The 20624-nt window shown below is 48.8% G+C and overlaps 1 protein-coding gene across 6 annotated transcripts in view; it reads left to right on the plus strand.

The window, feature by feature from the left end:
• Positions 1 to 20151: 20151 nt before the first annotated feature.
• Positions 20152 to 20624, plus strand: part of MARK2 (microtubule affinity regulating kinase 2) — a 462018-nt gene continuing 461545 nt past the window's right edge. For 5 of the 6 annotated variants that reach the window (XM_029614694.1, XM_029614695.1, XM_029614696.1 and 2 more), the window contains exon 1: positions 20229 to 20428. In XM_029614694.1, the coding sequence (XP_029470554.1) occupies positions 20384 to 20428 (45 nt within the window). In that variant the 5' untranslated portion in view covers positions 20229 to 20383. Of the gene's footprint in view, positions 20180 to 20228; positions 20429 to 20624 lie in introns of those variants that run through there. The other variant, XM_029614697.1, reaches the window with a different exon arrangement.

Consider the following 20624-nt stretch of genomic DNA (forward strand, 5'->3'; position numbering starts at 1 on the left):
TCAGAGTAGTTAAATCACAAGCAGATTGTGATAAATTGCAGGAAGACCTTGTGAGACTGGAAAATTGGGCATCCAAATGGCAGATGAAATTTAATGTGGATAAGTGCAAGGTGATGCATATAGGGAAAAATAACCCATGCTATAATTACACAATGTTGGGTTCCATATTAGGTGCTACAACCCAAGAAAGAGATCTAGGTGTCATAGTGGATAACACATTGAAATTGTCGGTTCAGTGTGCTGCGGCAGTCAAAAATCAAACAGAATGTTGGGAATTATTAGAAAGGGAATGGTGAATAAAACGGAAAATGTCATAATGCCTCTGTATCGCTCCATGGTGAGACCGCACCTTGAATACTGTGTACAATTCTGGTCGCCGCATCTCAAAAAAGATATAATTGCGATGGAGAAGGTACAGAGAAGGGCTACCAAAATGATAAGGGGAATGGAACAACTCTCCTATGAGGAAAGACTAACGAGGTTAGGACTTTTCAGCTTGGAGAAGAGACGACTGAGGGGGGATATGATAGAGGTGTTTAAAATCATGAGAGGTCTAGAACGGGTAGATGTGAATCGGTTATTTACTCTTTCGGATAGTAGAAAGACTAGGGGGCACTCCATGAAGTTAGCATGGGGCACATTTAAAACTAATCGGAGAAAGTTCTTTTTTACTCAACGCACAATTAGACTCTGGAATTTGTTGCCGGAGGATGTGGTTAGTGCAGTTAATATAGCTTTGTTTAAAAAAGGATTGGATAAGTTCTTGGAGGAGAAGTCCATTACCTGCTATTAAGTTCACTTAGAGAATAGCCACTGCCATTAGCAATGGTTACATGGAATAGACTTAGTTTTTTGGGTACTTGCCAGGTTCTTATGGCCTGGATTGGCCACTGTTGGAAACAGGATGCTGGGCTTGATGGACCCTTGGTCTGACCCAGTATGGCATTTTCTTATGTTCTTATGTTCAAATGGCAGATGAAATTTAATGTGGACAAGTGCAAGGTGTTGCACATAGGGAAAAATAACCCTTGCTGTAGGTAGGTAGTTCCATATTAGGAACTACCATCCAGGAAAAAGATCTAGGCATCATAGTGGATAATACTTTAAAATCGTCAGCTCAGTGTGCTGCAGCAATCAAAAAAGCAAATAGAATGTTAGGAATTATTAGGAAGGGAATGGTTAATAAAACGGAAAATGTCATAATGCCTCTGTATCGCTCCATGGTGAGACCGCACCTTGAATACTGTATACAATTCTGGTTGCCGCATCTCAAAGAAGATATTGTTGCGATGGAGAAAGTAAGAGAAGGGCAATCAAAATGATAAAGGGGATGGAACCGCTCCCCTATGAGGAAAGGCTGAAGAGGTTAAGGCTGTTCAGCTTGGAGAAGAGATAGCTGAGGGGGGATATGATTGTTGCGTCCGTTGCTGCTCGACGCCTTCACTCCACCCTCTTTACTTCTGTGGCGACTCCCTCTGGGTCTGATGGATGGTTGGCTGCCGCGGCGTCTCCATGCCGTCTCCCTTCGGGTCCCCGGACCGGGTCGATGTTGCAGATCCGCCATGTTGCCTGAAGACCTAGGGCACGCGTGCGTGCGCTCTGATTGAAGTACCAGCAAGAACGCAAACCTCAGGGGCGTCCCCCTGAGATTATGTCATCCGCTTCCAATATTTAAAGGTCTCTATTTTGCTAACAAACTGGGTTAGCAAGGACTCGCTTCGGCTGTCCAAGCTACTCTGCCTAGGGGGATTGCTTCGGCTACACCTCCCAAGCTACTCTGCCTCCTCGGACTTACCAGAGGTACCTGCTCCTCGGGGGCCTCGCACATTTTCTTTCTTTCAGATTACAGATAGGAACCAGTACTCGCTCCTTGAGGGCCCATGTTCCTGGACAGTCTGAAGATTCGCTACTGCATGGAAGCTATCGCTGCTACAAACAATTGTGAGTTACCATCGCTCTCCCAGAGCTTTCCTTGGAACCAGGTACTCGCTCCTCGAGGGCCTAAACCTTTCCAGCTCCTGAGCTTCCTTGAGACCTTATGTGAGTTTTGTTATCTAGTTCTGTTCATGAACTCTGCCTACTCACTTTCTACAGTTTTTCAACAGCTCAGCCATTCTGGATCGCTGTTCCAGTACCTGAGGGACTACAGCCCTGCCGGGCATATCAGCTCACTACTGCCACCTCTGGTGGTTTAAAAAACCTGTTTAATAAAAGAACTAATGTGTGTCTGTCTCCGGTGGTCCCTCTCGGGATATTCTCTCGTGGGCGTGGTCATCCGCCACCGGCCCAGGGATTCACCTACAACTATATCAGATTCATTACAGATTGCTACTCCTTAGCAAGACAATATCTGAGACACTACAAGATTGCTGACTCCTCCTCCTTTAAGAGCCATTACATCTTATTGCTACCTCACAGCTCTATCATAGAGCTTTCCTAACAGATTGCTACTCCTATCTGAATGCTCCTCCCATCAGATAGCTGAACATAACAGAATCCTAACAGATTGCTAACTCCTAGCTTGTCAACTAAGCTCATTAATAACAATGATAGAGGTATTTAAGATCATGAGAGGTCTTGAAAGAGTAGATGTGAATCGGTTATTTACAGTTTCGGATAATAGAAGGGCTAGGGGGCATTCCATGAAGTTAGCAAGTAGCACATTTAAGATTTAATTGCACAATTAAGCTCTGGAATTTGTTGCCAGAGGATGTGGTTAGTGCAGTTAGTGTAGCTGGGTTCAAAAACGGTTTGGATAAGATCTTGGAGGAGAATTCCATTAACTGCTATTAATCAAGTTTACTTAGGGAACAGCCACTGCTATTAATTGCATCAGTAGCATGGGATCTTCTTGGTGTTTGGGTAATTGCCAGGTTCTTGTGGCCTGGTTTGGGGCCTCTGTTGGAAACAGGATGCGGGGCTTGATGGACCCTTGGTCTGACCCAAAATGGCAATTTCTTATGTTCTTATACAATTATGCAGGTAGGAAGGCACTCACAGGGTCTCGTTTTCAGCTGCAGTGGCTGTTGTCTGGACTTCTTTGTTGTCCGCCGTTGAGTGGGCTTCGCAGTGGCCCAGGCAGATTTTTTGTTGGAGGACTGAATCCTTGCCATGTAGTCTGCTTCCTTCTCCTTGGCTATTAGCGCCTCATGATCCCCGCAGCCGAGAAGGAGGGAGCAGCCCGAGGTATTGCAAGCCCTATATCCTCCAGAAGCAGGGAAGGTAAGTGAGTGGATGGGTAGCAGCAGCGGTGGAAAGGACATAATGTGCTGTCCCATCTGCCACCAATGACGCTTCTGGTGGAAAGTTTGGGGTGGGGACTGTTCTGATGCCTATGATTTGCATGGCCTTTGAGCCAGTGCATGCTCACAAGCCCTGCAGTGGCCCTGGTCTTTCCACAGGTTTCCGTGGTAAATGAAACCCATGCAAGAGGAAGGGGCAGGGCCAGCACAGGTACTGTGAGTGCATGCCAACTCACAGACTCCATGCTGATTCTCTTTGATGTGTCCATGGCCTGAATATTGCCACTGCTGCCATTTAGGAGCCAGCCAAATATGATGAGAGATGAGGGATGAGGGGAAAGGGGTGGGTTGGAGACAGAGGACTTGAAGGGTCAAAGGTGAGAAGCAGAAGGGAAAGCAGCCATTGGGGAGAGGGAGGAGAAGGACCATGGGCGTAGGGAAGGAAAACTTGAGGAAAAACACCAAGAATGAGCCATGGGGGAGTGGGATTGGAGAGAAGGATGGAGAATACTTGGGAAGTGGCCATGGGAGGAAGAGCATCCAGGAAGGACTGAGGTGGGTGGAGAACAGGAGGGAGGAAGACACCATGAAATGAAGGGAGGCGGGGAGGAAGGAGAGTACCCAAGAAGGGGCCATCAGGGTAGGAGGGCAGATAGGAGAACATTCAGGAAGGGACAGGTGTAGGAGTGGTTGAAGGTAGGAGGGAGAGCACCCAGGATCTGGGGACGTCTCCCAAGTGTCTGCCCTGGGCCTCACTACCGAATTTTAGCCCTGAGCAGGGGATGCTGCAAGGTAGGGCTGAGGTGCATTAATAGAGCTGGAGTGGGGAGTCTCAGTATTGGAATAGCAGGGCAGGGATAGGTACCTTTATAATACACTTTCTATTGCCTTGGAGTTCAAAGTCAGAGGTCCTGTACGAGTGCGGGATGCGGCAATTCATTACTGATGCCTGCTCCAGCCTCTTATTCATGGCCAGCTGACCTTTAATGCAATTGAAATGGAGGAAGGTGCCAGTTCTAACCTATTTATGTTGTTGCTTTGTTTTTGCTAAGTGATAACCCATCCGTGTGATTCACAGATTACAATAGGCTAGTATTGACTAGAAAGAGGAATGGGGCTGTTTTTGAAGATTTTTGGTTTGGGGTGATGTAAGGATGCCATCTTATCCTAAATCCACTGAACATACTGATCCAGTCCTGGTTTTGCCCCATTACATGCACAGGTCTATAGTTCTGATTTTCTTAGGCAAGTTCATGGGACAAAAATCAGAATTATAAATCCATGCATGCAATGGTACAGAACCAGGGCTGGATCAGTCTGTTCAGTGGAGCTATGGTGAGGTAGTAGTTGTAAACTATGGTTGTGAGAGTCCTTAGGAAATAAATGCCTAAGGTTGCACAGGAACTCTCTCATGACAATAGAGGACACATCTGTGGCAGGTGCAACTTGGAGATTGTATTGTTGGGATTAATATGGGCAGGGCTGGTGCAAGAGTATTTGGCGCCTTAGGCAAAACTTCAGACATGCATGCTGGAGAGGTTGGCGAGGGGGGGGGGGGCCCTCGCCAACCTCTCCAGCACAGCAGCGTTCCCTTATTTGGCAGTATTGGCTCTCCCCCTCTGGGCCTCGAGGGAAGACAATAGTGCCTTCCAGATTGCTTGAGAAAGTATTGACTCCCATGTGGCAGGATACCCTGGATGGGAATGAACCCTTGAACTGCTTCAATAACATTACAGGTTATCCCGAATGAAGCAGGACATCAAGGCCTATGTTGACATGTGTCCCACCTACACACAGCAAAAAGCGTAGCATGGCTGATCCTGGGGGCTGTTATAGCTATTGCCAGGCCCCAGGGAACTCTGAACGCACCTGTCCATAGACTTTATCATGGACCTCCCTGTCTCTAATGGCACCACCGTAATATGGATAGTGATTGATCGATTCTCCAAGATGGCATACCTCGTCCCATTGCCTGGCCTTCCTTTCACTCCAGAGTTTGCACATCTGTTTACCCTCCACATCTTCCGCTTACATAGCTTATTGAAGTATATATTATTGAACAGAGGAGTTCAGTTCACCGTGCAGTACTGGCACTTGCTCTGTAAAAAGTCTGGTTTCACACTAGACTACATGACTGTCTACCACCCGTAGGGCAATGGACAAGTGGAATTCACGAACTGAACCCTTAAAATATTCCTCTGCACTTATACCAGTGAGCGTCAAGAAAACTGGGCCGCCCTCCTGAATTGGTCCAAATTCTCCCACAACAACCATGTCAACGCAGTCTTTGCTTTCACTACTCGTGGTGGTTCAACTCTTGGCACAGGAATTGCACAATCTATGAAAACAAACCACGCAATTGGCTGAAAAGGCCGCCACCAGAGCCAAGAATATGGCAGATGCCCGAGGGAGGCCAGAGCCCCAATTCAAGATGGGTAAGGTTTGGCTAAATACCTGATACTTATGCCTGTGGCTTCCCTCAATGTGCTTGGCATGATGCTTTATTGGACCTTTTCCAATGTTACGGAAGGTGGGCCCTGTCATGTACCAGCTAAGGCTGCCACCTACCCTAAAAATCCACAGTGTTTTTCATGTCTCTCTGCTCAAGCCACTAGTGCTTTCTTGGCCCTCCAGAGTGGTGCCCAAATCTCAGGAGGTTGTTGCTGACAGAGACACAACATACAAAGTCCAAGAGGTCCTGGATTCCCGCCAATGAAGCAAAAGAAAAGAGTATTTGATCTCCTGGAAGAATGATGGCCCAGAGAATTCTTGGGAGCTATTGTCCAACATATTGGATCCCAACCTGCTCCAGGACTTTCATCAGCAGTACCCCAAGAAACAAAAGGCCTCAGGGAGGGGGCTTAAGGGGGGTACTGTACTCAATAGCAGGATCAGCTTTGGTTCATCTGAAACAAGGTAACAAACCTTTACCAGACTTCGCCATTGAATTCAAGACATTGGCTTCTGAATTACATTGGGACCCTAGGTGCCTGAAAACTCTATTTTTTGAAGGCCTGAACTCCCGGTTGAAAGATGAACTGGTGACTCATGAGATGCCCGAGACCTTAGTGGAACTTATGAAGTTGGCAGCAAAGATTGATCGTCGAATTGGCGACAAATTTCAAGAGGTCAAGAGTCCCAGAACCACTCCAGGGAGAGACTCATGTCAAGTCTGTACCAAGGCCTACACTCCTAGGGCCTGCTGCTGGCGAAGAAGAACCAATGCAGTCGGGCCGCAGTCATTTGACTTCTAAAGAGAGACAATTCCGAAAGAGGTTGGGACTATGCATGTATTGTGGACAAGCTGGTCATGCTGATCAAACATGCCCTATATGTATGGGAAACTGGCAGACCTAAGTCCTGTGGGAGGACTCTTCTTAGGTCTAACTGCACCCTCTCCTCCACTCTCTCTTCCAGTATCTTTAATCTGCGGGCCTTTGGAATATCAGACCCTTGCCTTAGTAGACTCTGGGGCAGGGGGAAATTTCATTTCGAAATGTCTAGTGGAACACTTGTGGATCCCTACCACTACTATGACGTCTCCATTACTATTGCCCTCTATTCATGGAGAACCCGTCCCGGGTGAAATAACTCTGCTTACAGAACCAGTGAGCTTGCGTACCGGTGCTCTTCATACAGAGACTATTTCCTTCTTTGTGCTAGAGAAGGCCATGCACCCTTTGGTACTAGGGCTACCGTGGCTGCAGAAACACATGCCACAATTCAACTGGACCACTTTGGAGCTTTCATGTTGGGGTCCAGATTGTCATGGCAAATGTTTAATGGAAGTCTCTCCAATACCATGCATGCCAACTACCCCGTTGTTGCCTGGGTTGCCGCCTCAATATGCATTTTAACAAGATGTATTCTCAAAAGAAGCTGATGATGTATTACTTCCACACAGATCATACGACTGCGCAATCAATCTGAAGCCAAATACAGAACCACCCAAAGGAAGGGTCTACCCCCTCTCCGTAGTGGAGAATAAGGCGATGTCGGAATACATCCAGGAGAATCTCCAGAAAGGCTTCATAAGACCTTCTAAGTCTCCTGCCGGCGCAGGATTTTTCTTCATGGGGAAAAAGGACGGAACATTACGTCCGTGCATTGACTACAGAGGTCTGAATGAGATCACTATAAAGGACCGCTACCCTTTACCACTCATCTCGGAGCTATTTGATAGGTTACAGGGAGCCAAGATATTCTCCAAGCTTGACCTCAAAGAAGCATATAATTTAGTTCGCATCTGCTCTGGCGATGAATGCAAGACAGCTTTTAATATCCGGGATGGACACTTTGAATACTTGGTGATGCCGTTCGTCTTGTGCAACGCCCTGGCTGTCTTCCAAAACATGACGAATGATATTCTGTGTGATTTACTCTAGCAATGTGTCGTTGTCTACTTAGACGACATCTTGATATCTTCTCAGGACCTGCAATCCCATCAGGAAGATGTCAAAAGAGTTCTGCAGAGACTTCGTGGGAACTGCTTGTATGTCAAATTGTCTAAAAGAGAATTTCATAAAGAATCCGTTCACTTCTTGGGTTACATTATCTCAAACAAAGGTTTCCAAATGGACCCTTAGAAGCTTGAGAGTATTTGAGGCCTTACCCTGATGGGTCCGGTGCGCAGCCGGCGCCGGACCCATCGGGGTAAGGCCTCAAATTCTCGCCCTACCACGATGGCCCTACGCCGGCCACGAGGCCGGAATCCCTCACTTACCAGTCGGCATCCCTTCTCCTCCAAGAGCGGAGTCGCACCGAAGACGTCAGGCGAACACGACTAAGGCGGGGGATTTAAATTTGAATGTGAGCTTCAGGCGCCGTGCGCTGCGCGCCGAAGGAGCACAACAAAGGAGCTTGCCCCTTCGTGCGCCCCTTCGTGCAGCCCCTGACGCAGATTACTTAAACTGAAGCGTCACACTCAAGTTAAGCCTGCCCTGTCTCATTACAGACTGACTAAATACTCTGATTCTCTCCCATAACTAATTTCACCCGCTCCTTCACATGCAATTCACCTACAAACTATTCCATCGCTAGGAAGCTCTTCAGATCTCGCGAGATAACTGCCTGTAAAGATGAGGAATAAGAATACCGAAAGAATGACTACCCACCACATACCCACTATCAAACACTTCAACACAAATTACAAACCAGGAAGATATTACCAACACACACCATTTTTCAGAACACTAAATCCCATTATGGTAACATCTATCACTCAAATACTAGGTCTGATAACTTTCTCTGTCTTACTATTAAACACACAATCATTGCTAAAAAAGGTCACACTACTAAGCGACATTCTCACAGAAGAAACGCCAGACATTTGTGCGATCACCGAATCATGGCTAAAAGACACCGACACAGCCTTAATTAATCAACTACCCACAGACATATACAATGTTTTTTCCATTCCGAGGAACAAAAAGAAAGGCGGAGGCATCCTTCTAGCTGCCAAAAAGAAATTCAACCTCGCCGTACAAGCCATTTCCCCCCCTCACAAACTTGAGACCGGCCTATTTAAATCGAAGGAACTTCAAATCTGCCTAATCTACGCCCCCCCTAGCATTCTCGAAAATAACCCTTCTCTACTCATAGAATTCATCACCAAACACATCGAAATACACTCCCCAGCTATTATCCTCGGGGACTTGAACCTTCACGTCGATCGTCTCCCACTAACCCCAGCTTGTGAAGCATTAATGACCTCTATGAATGCCCTAGGCCAGTGATGGCTAACCTATGACACGCGTGTCAGAGGTGACACGCCGAGCCGTTTTTGCTGACACGCGTAGCGTTTTGGGACAATCGATTTTTTTTTTTATCGGCTGTGCCGAGCCTTTTTATTTTTTTTTTTCGGCTGTGCCAACCCTATAAAATTAGTTTTTTAGTATCCCTCCAGCCCCCCCCCCAATGCCCCAGGGCGCAGGGAGGCACATGCGGCGCAGCGACAGGCAGACAGGTAGGGCCGTGGTGGAGCTCACGTCACCACGGCCCAAACAAAAAGATCGTGTTGAACGCGCTGATGCTCCTCCTCCTTCCTGCCTGTGCGGCCCCGGAAGTAAACGTTGCCGGAGCCGCGTGGGCAGGAAGGAGAAGAAGCATCAGTGCGTGCAGAAGAGGAGCATCGCTTGCGCTTACGGGCCGCCGCGAATCTCAAATCGCAGCGGCCCGAGAAGAGGAAGAAGCCCGGTAGCAGGGCCGCTGCAGAGCCCATCCTGCGCGACCCACGAAGAGGAGGCCGAGAGGTGAGAGAGAGGCTGAGGGTCTGTGTGTGTGCGCGTGCGTGTATGACATGAGTTGAGAGATTGTGTGTGTGAGGACCTGAATGTTTGCAGAGACTGCATGTGCTTGAGCAAGACAGCATGTGGGAGTGAGAGAGAGCCTGTGTGTGTGAGAGTCAGACAACATGTGCCAGTGAGAGCTGTGTGTGTGTGTGTGTGTGTGTGTGTGTGAGAGAGAGAGACATGAATGTGAGAATGAGAACCTGACTGTGTGTTTGAGGGAAGAAGATGGAGAGAAAAGAAACAGAAAAAAGACAATATAAAAGGAATTGGCAAAAAAAAAAAAATAAGAAAGGGAAGGTGAAAAAAATAAGAAAGGGAAGGTGGAAAAAAAAAAAAAAGCCTGTGACCAATCAATTAGAAAACTAAGATCAGACAGCAAAGGTTAAAAAAAATATATATATTTTTAGTGACGGGCACATGTAATCTTTGGGAATGTGCAAGAATAGCAACATCCCCAATAGTCATGTGGCAACAGTGGCAGCAGAGGAATGAGAGAGGTTCCGAAGTTGCTGGCAAAAGAGAGGGGGGTCTGCCTTTAATGTGTGCATGTGAATGAATGGGACTCTGCCTGGGGGTGTATGTGTGTGAATGCATAGGTGCCTGCCTGGGGGTCTGTGTGTGTGAGAATGAATTGGTGCTTGCCTGGGGGTCTGTGTGTGAGAATGAATTGGTGCCTGCCTGGGGGTCTGTGTGTGTGAGAATGAATTGGTGCCTGCCTGGAGGATGGAGCGGGAGTGGTGTGAAAATGACTGGGAGCCTGCCTGGGTGTATGTGTTTGTGTGTATGTGAGGGAGCCAGTGAGTGTGAGAGCATGAGTGTGTATGAGAAAATCCAGGGGAGTAAGAGTTTGTGTGGGAGGGGGGGTGGAGGGGGAGAGAGTGTTTTAATTGAAGATTTAGCCGACGAAATTCAGCAACAAAAAAGTCACTAAGCAGGCAAGGTAAAGAATTATTTGTTTTTGCTTTATTAATAAATACAGTACATATATTAAAATTATAACTTGTTATTAATTAGAGCTACAAATATCACAATTATGGATTTTTCTAGAAGTGACACACCACCCGAGTTATGCTCGGTTTTTTAATGAATTTTGACACACTGAGCTCAAAAGGTTGGCCATCACTGCCCTAGGCTTTCAACAAGCTATAACTAACCCTACTCACAAGGCTGGACACACCCTTGATATCATATTTACCAACTCACATATCCAAACAGAACAACCCGGCTGCACCCCTATCCCCTGGTCAGACCACTACCGGATCAATACATGCTGCACAATTAAGCACCCACCAACTAATGCTCACAGCAAAAAAACGATATACTACCGAAAACAGTGTCAAACGGAAGACATCATTAATGCACTATCAGATGATCGGGAAAAAAAAAAGGTAAGAGCCCTTTAAATTTGGGCTCTCCCATCCGGCGCTCCTTTCAGCGACTCACCGGCTCCGCAGCCGGACAGGGCCATCCAGTCGGCGCTGCCCCTTTCAGGGACTCAAGCCCCGCTGACCGACGAACGCAGCCCCGAGCCGCCCGAGCCCGCAGGCCACGTGGACCCCAGCCGGCCCACCCACCCGCTGCCACCAACCCTATCAGAAGCCAGAAGTCAGGGACCTGAGAAAAACGGAACTGACGACAGAAAAAGAAAAAAAAAAGGTAAGAGCCCTTTAAATTTGGGCTCTCCCATCTGGCGCTCTTTTCAGCGACTCACCCGCTCCGCAGCCGGACAGGGCCATCCAGTCGGCGCCGCCCCGTTCAGGGACTCAAGCCCCGTCGACCGACGAACGCAGCCCCGAGCCACCCAGGCCAGAGCCCGCAGGCCACGTGGACCCCAGCCGGCCCACCCACCCGCTGCCACCAACCCTATCAGAAGCCAGAAGTCAGGGACCTGACAAAAACGGAATTGACGATAGAAAAAGAAAAAAAAAAGGTAAGAGCCCTTTAAATTTGGGCTCTCCCATCCGGCGTCGCGCACCGGGCGTCGAGCTCGACAAAGGGGCCCACCCCTTTGTGCGCCCCTTAGTGCAGCCCCCTTAGGACAGCTGTTAGTATACAGACTGTACTCCTTAACCTCCAGTATACCTTCCCCCCTCTGAGTGCTCCACAGCCAACAGTGACCTCCCAGCCCAGGATATTCCCAGGGAGGCCCCCGCCCTTTTTCTCCCTCACAACTTTGCTCCACCCCCCTCGCTCGCTACCTCTTCGGGAGGTAACTATGATCTCTGCAACGATCCCGATCATCCACAATTTCAGGAGAACCATAGAAAAAAAGCATACAGATCCCGCCAACCACAAAAAAAGGCTCATTCCAATAATGATTTCACCCCTTAATCAACTACTGGGCCTCACCCTATTCACCCTAACCCTATTCAACGCACAATCCCTCTCGAAAAAAACTCACCTCCTTTATGACTATCTCATGGAAGCCCAACCAGATTTATGTGCCATCACCGAAACTTGGCTAAAACCAGAAGATATCGCGCTGATCAACCAACTCCCTCTATACTCCTACGATATCTTCTCTATCCCCAGATTGAAAAAAAAGAGGAGGCGGCCTGCTTTTAGCCGCGAACAAAAAACTAGGACTGTCATTTCAGCTTACAAACTCAACTCCCTCTCTTGAATTTGCAGTCTTCAAATCTGCCCACCTCCAAATCGGCCTCACCTATGCCCCTCCCGGTTGCCTTGATTCAGACCCATCTCCTTTAATTGAACGTATAGCCAAACACATCAACACTGACACTCCCGCCATACTTTTGGGAGACTTCAATCTCCACGTGGATGTGACTCCCCGGTCCGCCAGCTGTGACACATTCCTCAACACGCTAAACTTCATGGGCTTCAAACAAATCATCACCGAACCCACACATAAAGCAGGACACATGTTGGACCTAATATTCATAAATGACAGCCTCACCCCTTCCTCTCACACAGTTTATTCTCCTCTCCCATGGTCGGACCATAAGATGATCTCCACGACATTGAAGAACAGTCATCCTATCCCCTCATCGACTCAAAAAACCACGGTACAATTCAGGAAATTGTGCAACTAGGACATCCTCAGCTCTCACCTAGCTGAAGAGTTAGATCAGCTGGACCTCTCAGACGCGGTCTCGGCCTCCTCATCCTGGTCCAAAATCACTAAAAAAAGTGGCAGACCTAACTTGCCCTTTAACTACCAAAGTCCATCTTGCAAATAAAGACAACAGAAATCCATGGTATACTCCGGAACTAAAAACCATCAAGCGGGATCTCAGAAACAAAGAACATTTATGGTGTAAAAATCCTTCATCATCCAATCTGATGGAATACAAATCCCTTATGCACCATTACAGGACCTCCATCCTCCACACAAAGAGAGACTTCTATTCGCAGAAAATCCACCACTTCATCTTTGATCCGAAAGCCCTATTCTCTCGTCACATCCCTCACCAAACCATCCCCCACGCCTATCCCGGTTGAACAAGCTGCTACCAAAGCTGAAGAACTAGCCATTTACTTCAAGAACAAAATCTCAAATCTCATCGCTCCACTGTCAGATAATAAAGACCTTCGTGTCCCACCTTCCGGCCTCACATCTCTACTTCCGCCCTCAATCTTGGAAACCTTTGAGCCGACTTCCTCTTTAGAAGTCGAAAACGTGTTAAAGAAACTCAAACCGGCCTCTCATTCTTTGGACTCGATCCCAACCAACCTACTCATCACCATCCCCAAAACCATAGCCAAACCTATTGCAGAGATTATCAACTGCTCTTTATCTCAAGGTATAGTCCCCGACCCCCTCAAAATTGCTATCCTAAAGCCGCTACTGAAGAAACCTAATCTGTCGCCAGACAACCCTGCCAATTTCTGCCCCATAGCACTTCAGTCGCTACACTGGCTACCCATCTCATCCAGGATAACATATAAAGCCATTACGCTAATACATAAAGCCATCCACAACAGAAATATGCTTTGGTTCTCTGAACACCTACACTTCAAAAAGTCAAACCGACCAAGCAGATCCCAGCATCTAGCCAGACTGCCGATTCCCTCTCCTAAAATGACCAAACTTGCCTCTACAAAAGAACGATCGCTCATTATAGCTGGTTCCACTATATGGAACAGCATGCCCTCTGAACTGCGACAAGAACTTTGCCACAAAAAATTTAAACAAAACCTAAAAACCTGGTTGTTCTAAAAAGCCTACTATTAACTGACCTGGACCTATACTATCCTTTTACGTCACTGTCACAACCTCCCCCTGTCTTCCCCTCTCCTCCCCTACCCCCTCTCACCTAGAAACGCTCCCTTCTTGTTAATTATTTCTGTAAGTAAATTATTTTTCTTCTTGTTAATTATTTCTGTAAGTAAATTGCAATTACCCCTTTGTACATGATATTTTCTCCCCAGATTCCTTTGCCTCCCTCATAACATTGATGATCCTTCTCCTAGTTTATGGTTAAACTTTTTTGCTGATGTTATCAGTTAATATGTTTTATTGTAAAGCGCTTTGCTGAGTTACTGTTATCTGTAAACCGAGGTGATGTGCCACACGTGCCGCGGTATATAAAAATCTTTAAATAAATAAATAAATATTAAAAAATGGCCACAACCCACGGGCCTAAAAGCTCTAAGATGATTTTTGGGATTTACCAATTATTACCGGACCTTTATTAAAAATTACTCTTCATTGACTATTCCATTAACAGCAATGACTAAGAAGGGAGCCAACGTTGCTACTTGGTCTATGGAAGCTGTGATTGCGTTCCATAAATTAAAAGACGCCTTTCAAAGCAAGCCATGTCTCCGCCATCTGGACCCTACTTGACCCTTCATTGTGGAAGTCGATGCCTCTGATGTAGGTGTAGGGGCCGTGCTAAGCCAGACCTGTGATTCAAAGATCTTACACCCCTGTTCATTCTTTTCCCGACACTTCTCACCAGCGGAGAAAAACTACAGCATTGGGGATAAAGAACTGTTGGCAATAAAAATGGTATCTGAAGAATGGCGCCCCTGGCTTGAAGGTGCCCAACATCAGATTACTGTTTACACTGATCACAAAAATCTGGAGTATCTCTTATGTAGCCTCCTATTCCAATTGTGCCAGAGAGAAACCTCCGCCTGGACGTTCATGGGGCCTGCTTCAACCCTTGCCAGCACCAGATGAGCCCTGGACCCATACTGCAACAGATTTTGTGGTGGACCTGCCACTTTCCGGAGGTAACAATACCAATTGGGTTACAGTGGACCGATTTTCAAAGATGGCTCACTTCGTGGCTCTCCCTGGCTTGCCATCAGCCATGGAACTTGCTAAGTTATTCATCAGTCACATCTTTCTCCTACATGGCATGCCTAAACACATTGTTTCTGACAGAGGAGCTCAATTTACAGCAAAGTTCTGGAAAGCCTTGTGTAAGAGATTCGACATCACACTTGACTTCACCTCTGCGTATCATCCTCAGTCGAATGGCCAATCTGAGAGAATGAATAGAATTCTCAAACAGTTCCTCTGCGCCTATGTCAGTTCACGACAGAATGACTGGGCTGAACTGTTGCCCTGGGTTGAATCTGCCATCAATTCGCATCCAGCGTCATCTACTGGATCTACTCCATTTCAAGTGGTCTATGGACGACAACCTTTACCGCCTTTACCACTTCCACTTTCTGTGTCATCCCCGGCAGCTAAATCTACTGCCAAAAATATACAGCAGCTCTGGAGAAAGACTAAAGAGATGCTCCAAAAAGCAGGACAAAGAGCAAAGAAAGGCTATGACGCTCACCAAAGCAAGGCTCCTGATTTCCAGCCTGGAGATAAAGTTTGGCTTTCTACCAGGCATCTGAGACTTAAGCTTCCATCTGCTTGATTTGCTCCACGCTTTGTCGGACCCTTTCCTGTTCTCCGACGTATGGGCTCTCTCACCTATAGTCTGAGACTCCTTCCAGCTATAAGGATTCACAATGTATTCCATGTTTCACTGCTGAAACTGCTTGTTCTTAGCGAGTTTTCCACCAAGACACCTGAACCAACCCCAGTCGATGCAGAAGAAGACATCGAATATAAGGTTGATGCCATCCTTGATGTAAGAAAGAGAGGCAGAGTTTGGGAATATCTCGTCATGGGAGGGATACGGACCAGAAGAAAACTCTTGGGAACCTTTGGCTAATATCATGGACAAAGAGATGCTTCATCAATTTAATTGATCGCATCCTCAAAAACCTAGACCAGGTAGGGGGGGTCTGGAGGGGGCCCTTGAAGGGGGGTACTGTTGCGTCCAGTCTCAGTCGGCTTCGACCTTTGTGCCTCACCTTTCTTCCTTCTCTCTCCTCAAGCCTTGGGAAGATGGCTGCTGCCGTGTCTTCATGCCGCTCTCTCTGGTGTCCCCGGATCGGCAAAGGCAACAGTGTTCGCCATGATTTTCCTGAGGGCCTTCTCTCCCTTCCATGGCCTTCCATCTCAGTCTTTCCTTCCCCTGGTTGTTTTTGGAACATGTTGTCCAGAGCCAACTAGTTAACTATGTACAGGATAATAGGTTCTTGAACATACCCAGTTCATTCCAGACCAGTGGGTTATGCACTCCCCCCAGCAGATGGAGGCAGAGAAAAAAACTTCGAGGCACTGCTATTATATACCACTAGTGCCACCTGCTGCTCCTCAGTATTTCTCTGTCTCCAGCAGATAGTGGTTGTGTATTCTGCAGCTCTGGACTGAGTTTTAGCAAGGCTCCCTGAGGTGTGAGGTTCTGATCGCGGTCCATCCCCTAGCTGTAGAGCCCTCGGATTCTAGGGAGTTGGATAGCCAGAGGACTGGTTCCCTCTACGCCCTCTGCCAGCACCTCCTAAAGGAAAGTACCCCGTGGGGATTTTTTTTGTTACTTGCAGAGTTAAAAAAAAAAAAAGGATTTTTGTCTTCAGTTTTTTTCTCTGCAGGGGATTTTCTCTGAGGCTTGCCGTTTCAGGCAGTGCTCGGCTGGGGGGGGGGGGGGGGGGGAGGAGCATCCTAGTGCCCGGAGCCTCCTCGGGTCGGGAAAGCAGCTCCTGGGTGTTTTTGGCCTCAGGGCAGGTGTCCTGAGGGCCTGGGCAGTCAAATCGGAGGTTTGCAGTCATTTTTAAATTGCTTCCTCCTCCGCGGGGCACTGAGCCCAGGCTATTTTTTGGCACGGGCGCCATTTTGTTTTTTTGCGGGTCCCATGTGAGTGCTCAGCCCAACCGACTTTCTTTCTTCTGGGACTCCAGGGGAGCTGGGGGAAGGACTGCCATGTCTGAAAGTGCCCTTGTGGAGGTCTGTAGGGCCTGTGGCCTGGTTTTAGAGTTGGATACTCACTCTCTCTGTGCCTCATGTGCTGCGGGAGGCGAGGGGTCATCTGCCAAGGGCCAGAAGCCCAGAAAGCCTAGGCGCGTACCTGGGGGACGATCGGGAACAAAAGGTAAACCCCCAGGGGAAGGAAGCTCAGGAAGTCCCCTCCCCGCTTTCCCCTGGCAGTGGTAGAACCGGGCCAGGGAGACCCGAAGGATACAACTTTGAATTCCAGTAGTGATGATGTGGGACCCGGAGGTTTCTCCCCGGAGTTTGTGCTACTAAAGCATGAAGCCTTCCTGGCCAGGATGGCTGCGAAGAGGAGGTCTCAGTATAGCACTGGCGGCTCTGCCAAGCGCCTGAAGTCTCAGGTTCTACCTTCTCCGGGCCCTCAGGCACAAGAGAGCCGTGGAGAGGCAGGGACCGTGAGGGACACCCTGTTGGGGGATCTAGCCACGCCCCAGGGTGACACTGACCCCGATCCGGACCCAGATACTGGTCACTGGGGCTCAAACTGTCACAGGAGGATTCGGACAGCGAAGGGGTCAACTCGGTCCTGGACGGGCTGCGAGGACCCCCCTCGGCTTTCCCAATTCCGAAGAAAATTCAGAAGCTTATCAGCAGGGAGTGGGATGCCCCACAGGTTGGTCTCAAGGTGGGACGGGCCATTGCCAAGCTGTACTCACTGTCGGAAGAGCATTGGAGCCCTTAAGGAACTCCAAGGTGGATGCTGCGGTAGCAGCAGTTATTAAGAAAACTACCATTCCGGTGGCAGGGTTGGCCGCTCTGAAGGACGCTCAAGACCGCATATTGGAGGTCCACATGAAGCGCCTTTTTGAAGTTTCAGCTTTGAGCCTCAGAGCAGCAGACTGTGCCAGTATGATGCAGCGCACCTGCCTGTGTTGGATTCAGAAGCCACTGGACCTGGCCTCCGCGGGGATCATGTCTCAGACACAGGTGGCTCACCTGGAGGCAGGGGTGGCAGACAAGGCAGATGCCCTATATGACCTGGTACAAACATCGGTGCATTCCATGGTCTCTTCGGTGGCGGCCCAACGCTTGCTGTGGCTCCGGAATTGGACGGCTGACTCTTTTTCTAAAGCTCGCTTGTGCAATCTCCCCTTCAGGGGGAAGCTCCTGTTTAGTGAGGACCTGGACCACCTGGTGAAGTTGTTGGGAGAGTCCAAAGGCAATAGGCTCCCAGAGGATCGAAAGCCCTTCCAGAAAGCATTTGCCCCAAGGAGCCGGGTTAGTGACTCAAGGAGATTTAAGTTGGGAAGGGGGGTTCCTCCTCTTCCTATAGATCCAGACCTTTCTCGGGGTGACAACAGTCCTTTCGGGGAGTCAACCAAGTAGGAAGGGGAGGTGCCGGCCAGGACTCTGGGGCCGGAAAATCTTCACAATGAAATCTGGATCACCCACTCCTTGGAGACAGCCGTAAGAGGACGGCTGTCCCAGTTTTACGAGGAGTGGGCAAGGATCACGACTGACCAGTGGGTTCTCCGGGTGATCCACATAGACTAACGCCTTAGAATTTTCACACCCTCCCAGGGACGCCTTCCTGGTGTCGCGCTGTTCTTCCAGAAACAAGCGTGCAGCGGTGGAGGACATGCTACGGTGTCTGTTAAGCCTGCAGGCCATTGTTCCAGTTTCAGGGGTGGAACAGGGAGCCGGTCGGTACTCCGTGTACTTTGTGGTGCCAAAGAAAGAAGGAACCTTTCGCCCCATCCTGGACCTCCAGCAAGTGAACCGGAGTCTGAAGGTACCGTGCTTTCGAATGGAAACTATTATGGTTATGAGGTGTTGGAGTGGATTCTTGGGTACTGCGGTGATGGCCACTTCCACGGGGAGGAGCCCCGTGAGGAACCGCAGTACTAGGCTAGACTCTATACACGCAGACACAGAGAAGTTGTATTTATTGTACAGCTTGATGGTACTGCCCGGGGAGCGGGCAGCAGTGGAGGTAACCCAGTGAAGTAGTCCAGGGGCCTTCAGCAAAGGAGACCAGCCTCACACTGGAGTAAGTGATAGGCAGCGTAGTGTTGCAGGGACAGGTCCCGGATGTAGGCACAGAGCGCTGAATCTGCAGGTGGGACAGACTGAAAGGGTTAGTACTCACTGAAGCAGAAGCTGTGTAGTTGAAGGTCCTGCAGGCAGAAGTTGATCAGTAGCAGGCACCAAGTTAGGGAGAGCAGGCCTTCGAGGAGCGAGTACCCGGTATTCCAAGATAGGTACCTGAAACAGAGCAGAAGGGCCTCCGAGGAGCGGGTACCCAGGTTAGTGTAGAAATACCCAGAAGGGCAGAGAGAGCTTCCCGCAGCATCTGGGAAGCGGCAGAGCAGCTTAGACCAGAGGCAGTCCAGTCCAATCCAATCCTTGCTAACTCAGTTTGTTAGCAAACGAAGGGCAGGCTAGATACCAGGATGTGATGATGTCACTCGGGGGGATGCCCCTGAGGTTCCCGCCATGACGTGGATATTGACTTGCGTGGCATTCTGTTCTTAGTAAATACATACATTGCATATATTTTATACATCCTAACTGTTGAAAGGCCACCGCAACCTGCCGTACAGACCCAGTTGATATTGGTATGATTTGGCTGGCTTGTAGGAACTCGGCTACCCTCCAACAACTTGCCAAACAGACCTGGTTGGTCTCTCAGGGTATGTCAGCCTGTAAGCAATGACACAGCTACAATTTGGCTTGCAATGTATTTCATTTAAAAAATTAAGTCCTTAGTCCTCGTTTCTCCAATCCCTGACCAAGCTGCGGATCAATCTGCAGCTGCCCTGGATAGAATCCGTTTCCTAGTGGCGTTGCATGTGAACCTCAGCACAGGGAACATGGGGTGAGGTCTTTTTCAGCCTAACTCAGTGAACGGTATTGGTAGTTAAGGACCATAAAGCCCATCCAGTCTGTCCAATTTATTTCATGGTACAGTGCCATAGACACCGATGGATCTATTTTTTTGGCAGTCCAGGATATGATATATATTTCATAGAATAAATTTCTATTGCATTCTGGGACTTGTAGTCCATATGTTTCTCTTCGAGGTGGGCAATCAGAGTTACACTTCTAAGCATAAGACCAGGCTCAAACATGAACTGTAATATACGGTTCCTGCAGAGTAGCAGATACCAAGCGTAACGCCAGAAATTTCGGCGATTCCAGAGGCTGCAGTTGGACACTACAACGCCCATAATGCACGGGGACAGCGGCTTCCCACAGTTGTCCAAGCTCGGAAGCGTGCGGAAACCAGCTAGCCGAGAGGCGGGTGGAAGTAGCCGAAGCAGCGCGAGGGCGGGAGCATCTCCCGGAGGCGGAAGTTGCCGAAGTTTGGAGGCGGGAGCACCCGGCGGAAGTTGCCGAAGGTGAGCGTCGGGCGGTTCGGGGGCGGTACTGCGTCGTGTCGGGAGGAGGCGGGAGCAGCGGCGGCGGCGCCATGTTGAGGAGGAAGCGGCTCCTGTTTTGGTCTCGGTCGCTGTGAGGGGAGTGGGGAAAGAGAGACGGGAGCCCGGGGAGCATCCGGCGGAGCCTCCCCCTGCACAGAGGGGCGAGGGGAAGAGAGGGGAGTCATGTCCGCCCGCAGCCCGCTGCCCACCGTGAATGAAAGCGACCAGGTGAGAAACCCGCCTATACCGCTTATAGTGCAACCCATATGCTATATGACTTCCTCCTCCAGTTTCTATTCCGCTTCTCTTCCTTCCCCTTCTTCACACCCTCCCTTATGGCCCCTTCCCCTTTATATACCACTGCCCATCGTGAACAAAACCAACTAAGAAAGATACCCGATTATACCGTTCCCGTCTACTTTCC

Source organism: Rhinatrema bivittatum, chromosome 8 (assembly GCF_901001135.1).
Source record: "Rhinatrema bivittatum chromosome 8, aRhiBiv1.1, whole genome shotgun sequence".
Lineage (NCBI taxonomy): Eukaryota > Metazoa > Chordata > Amphibia > Gymnophiona > Rhinatrematidae > Rhinatrema > Rhinatrema bivittatum.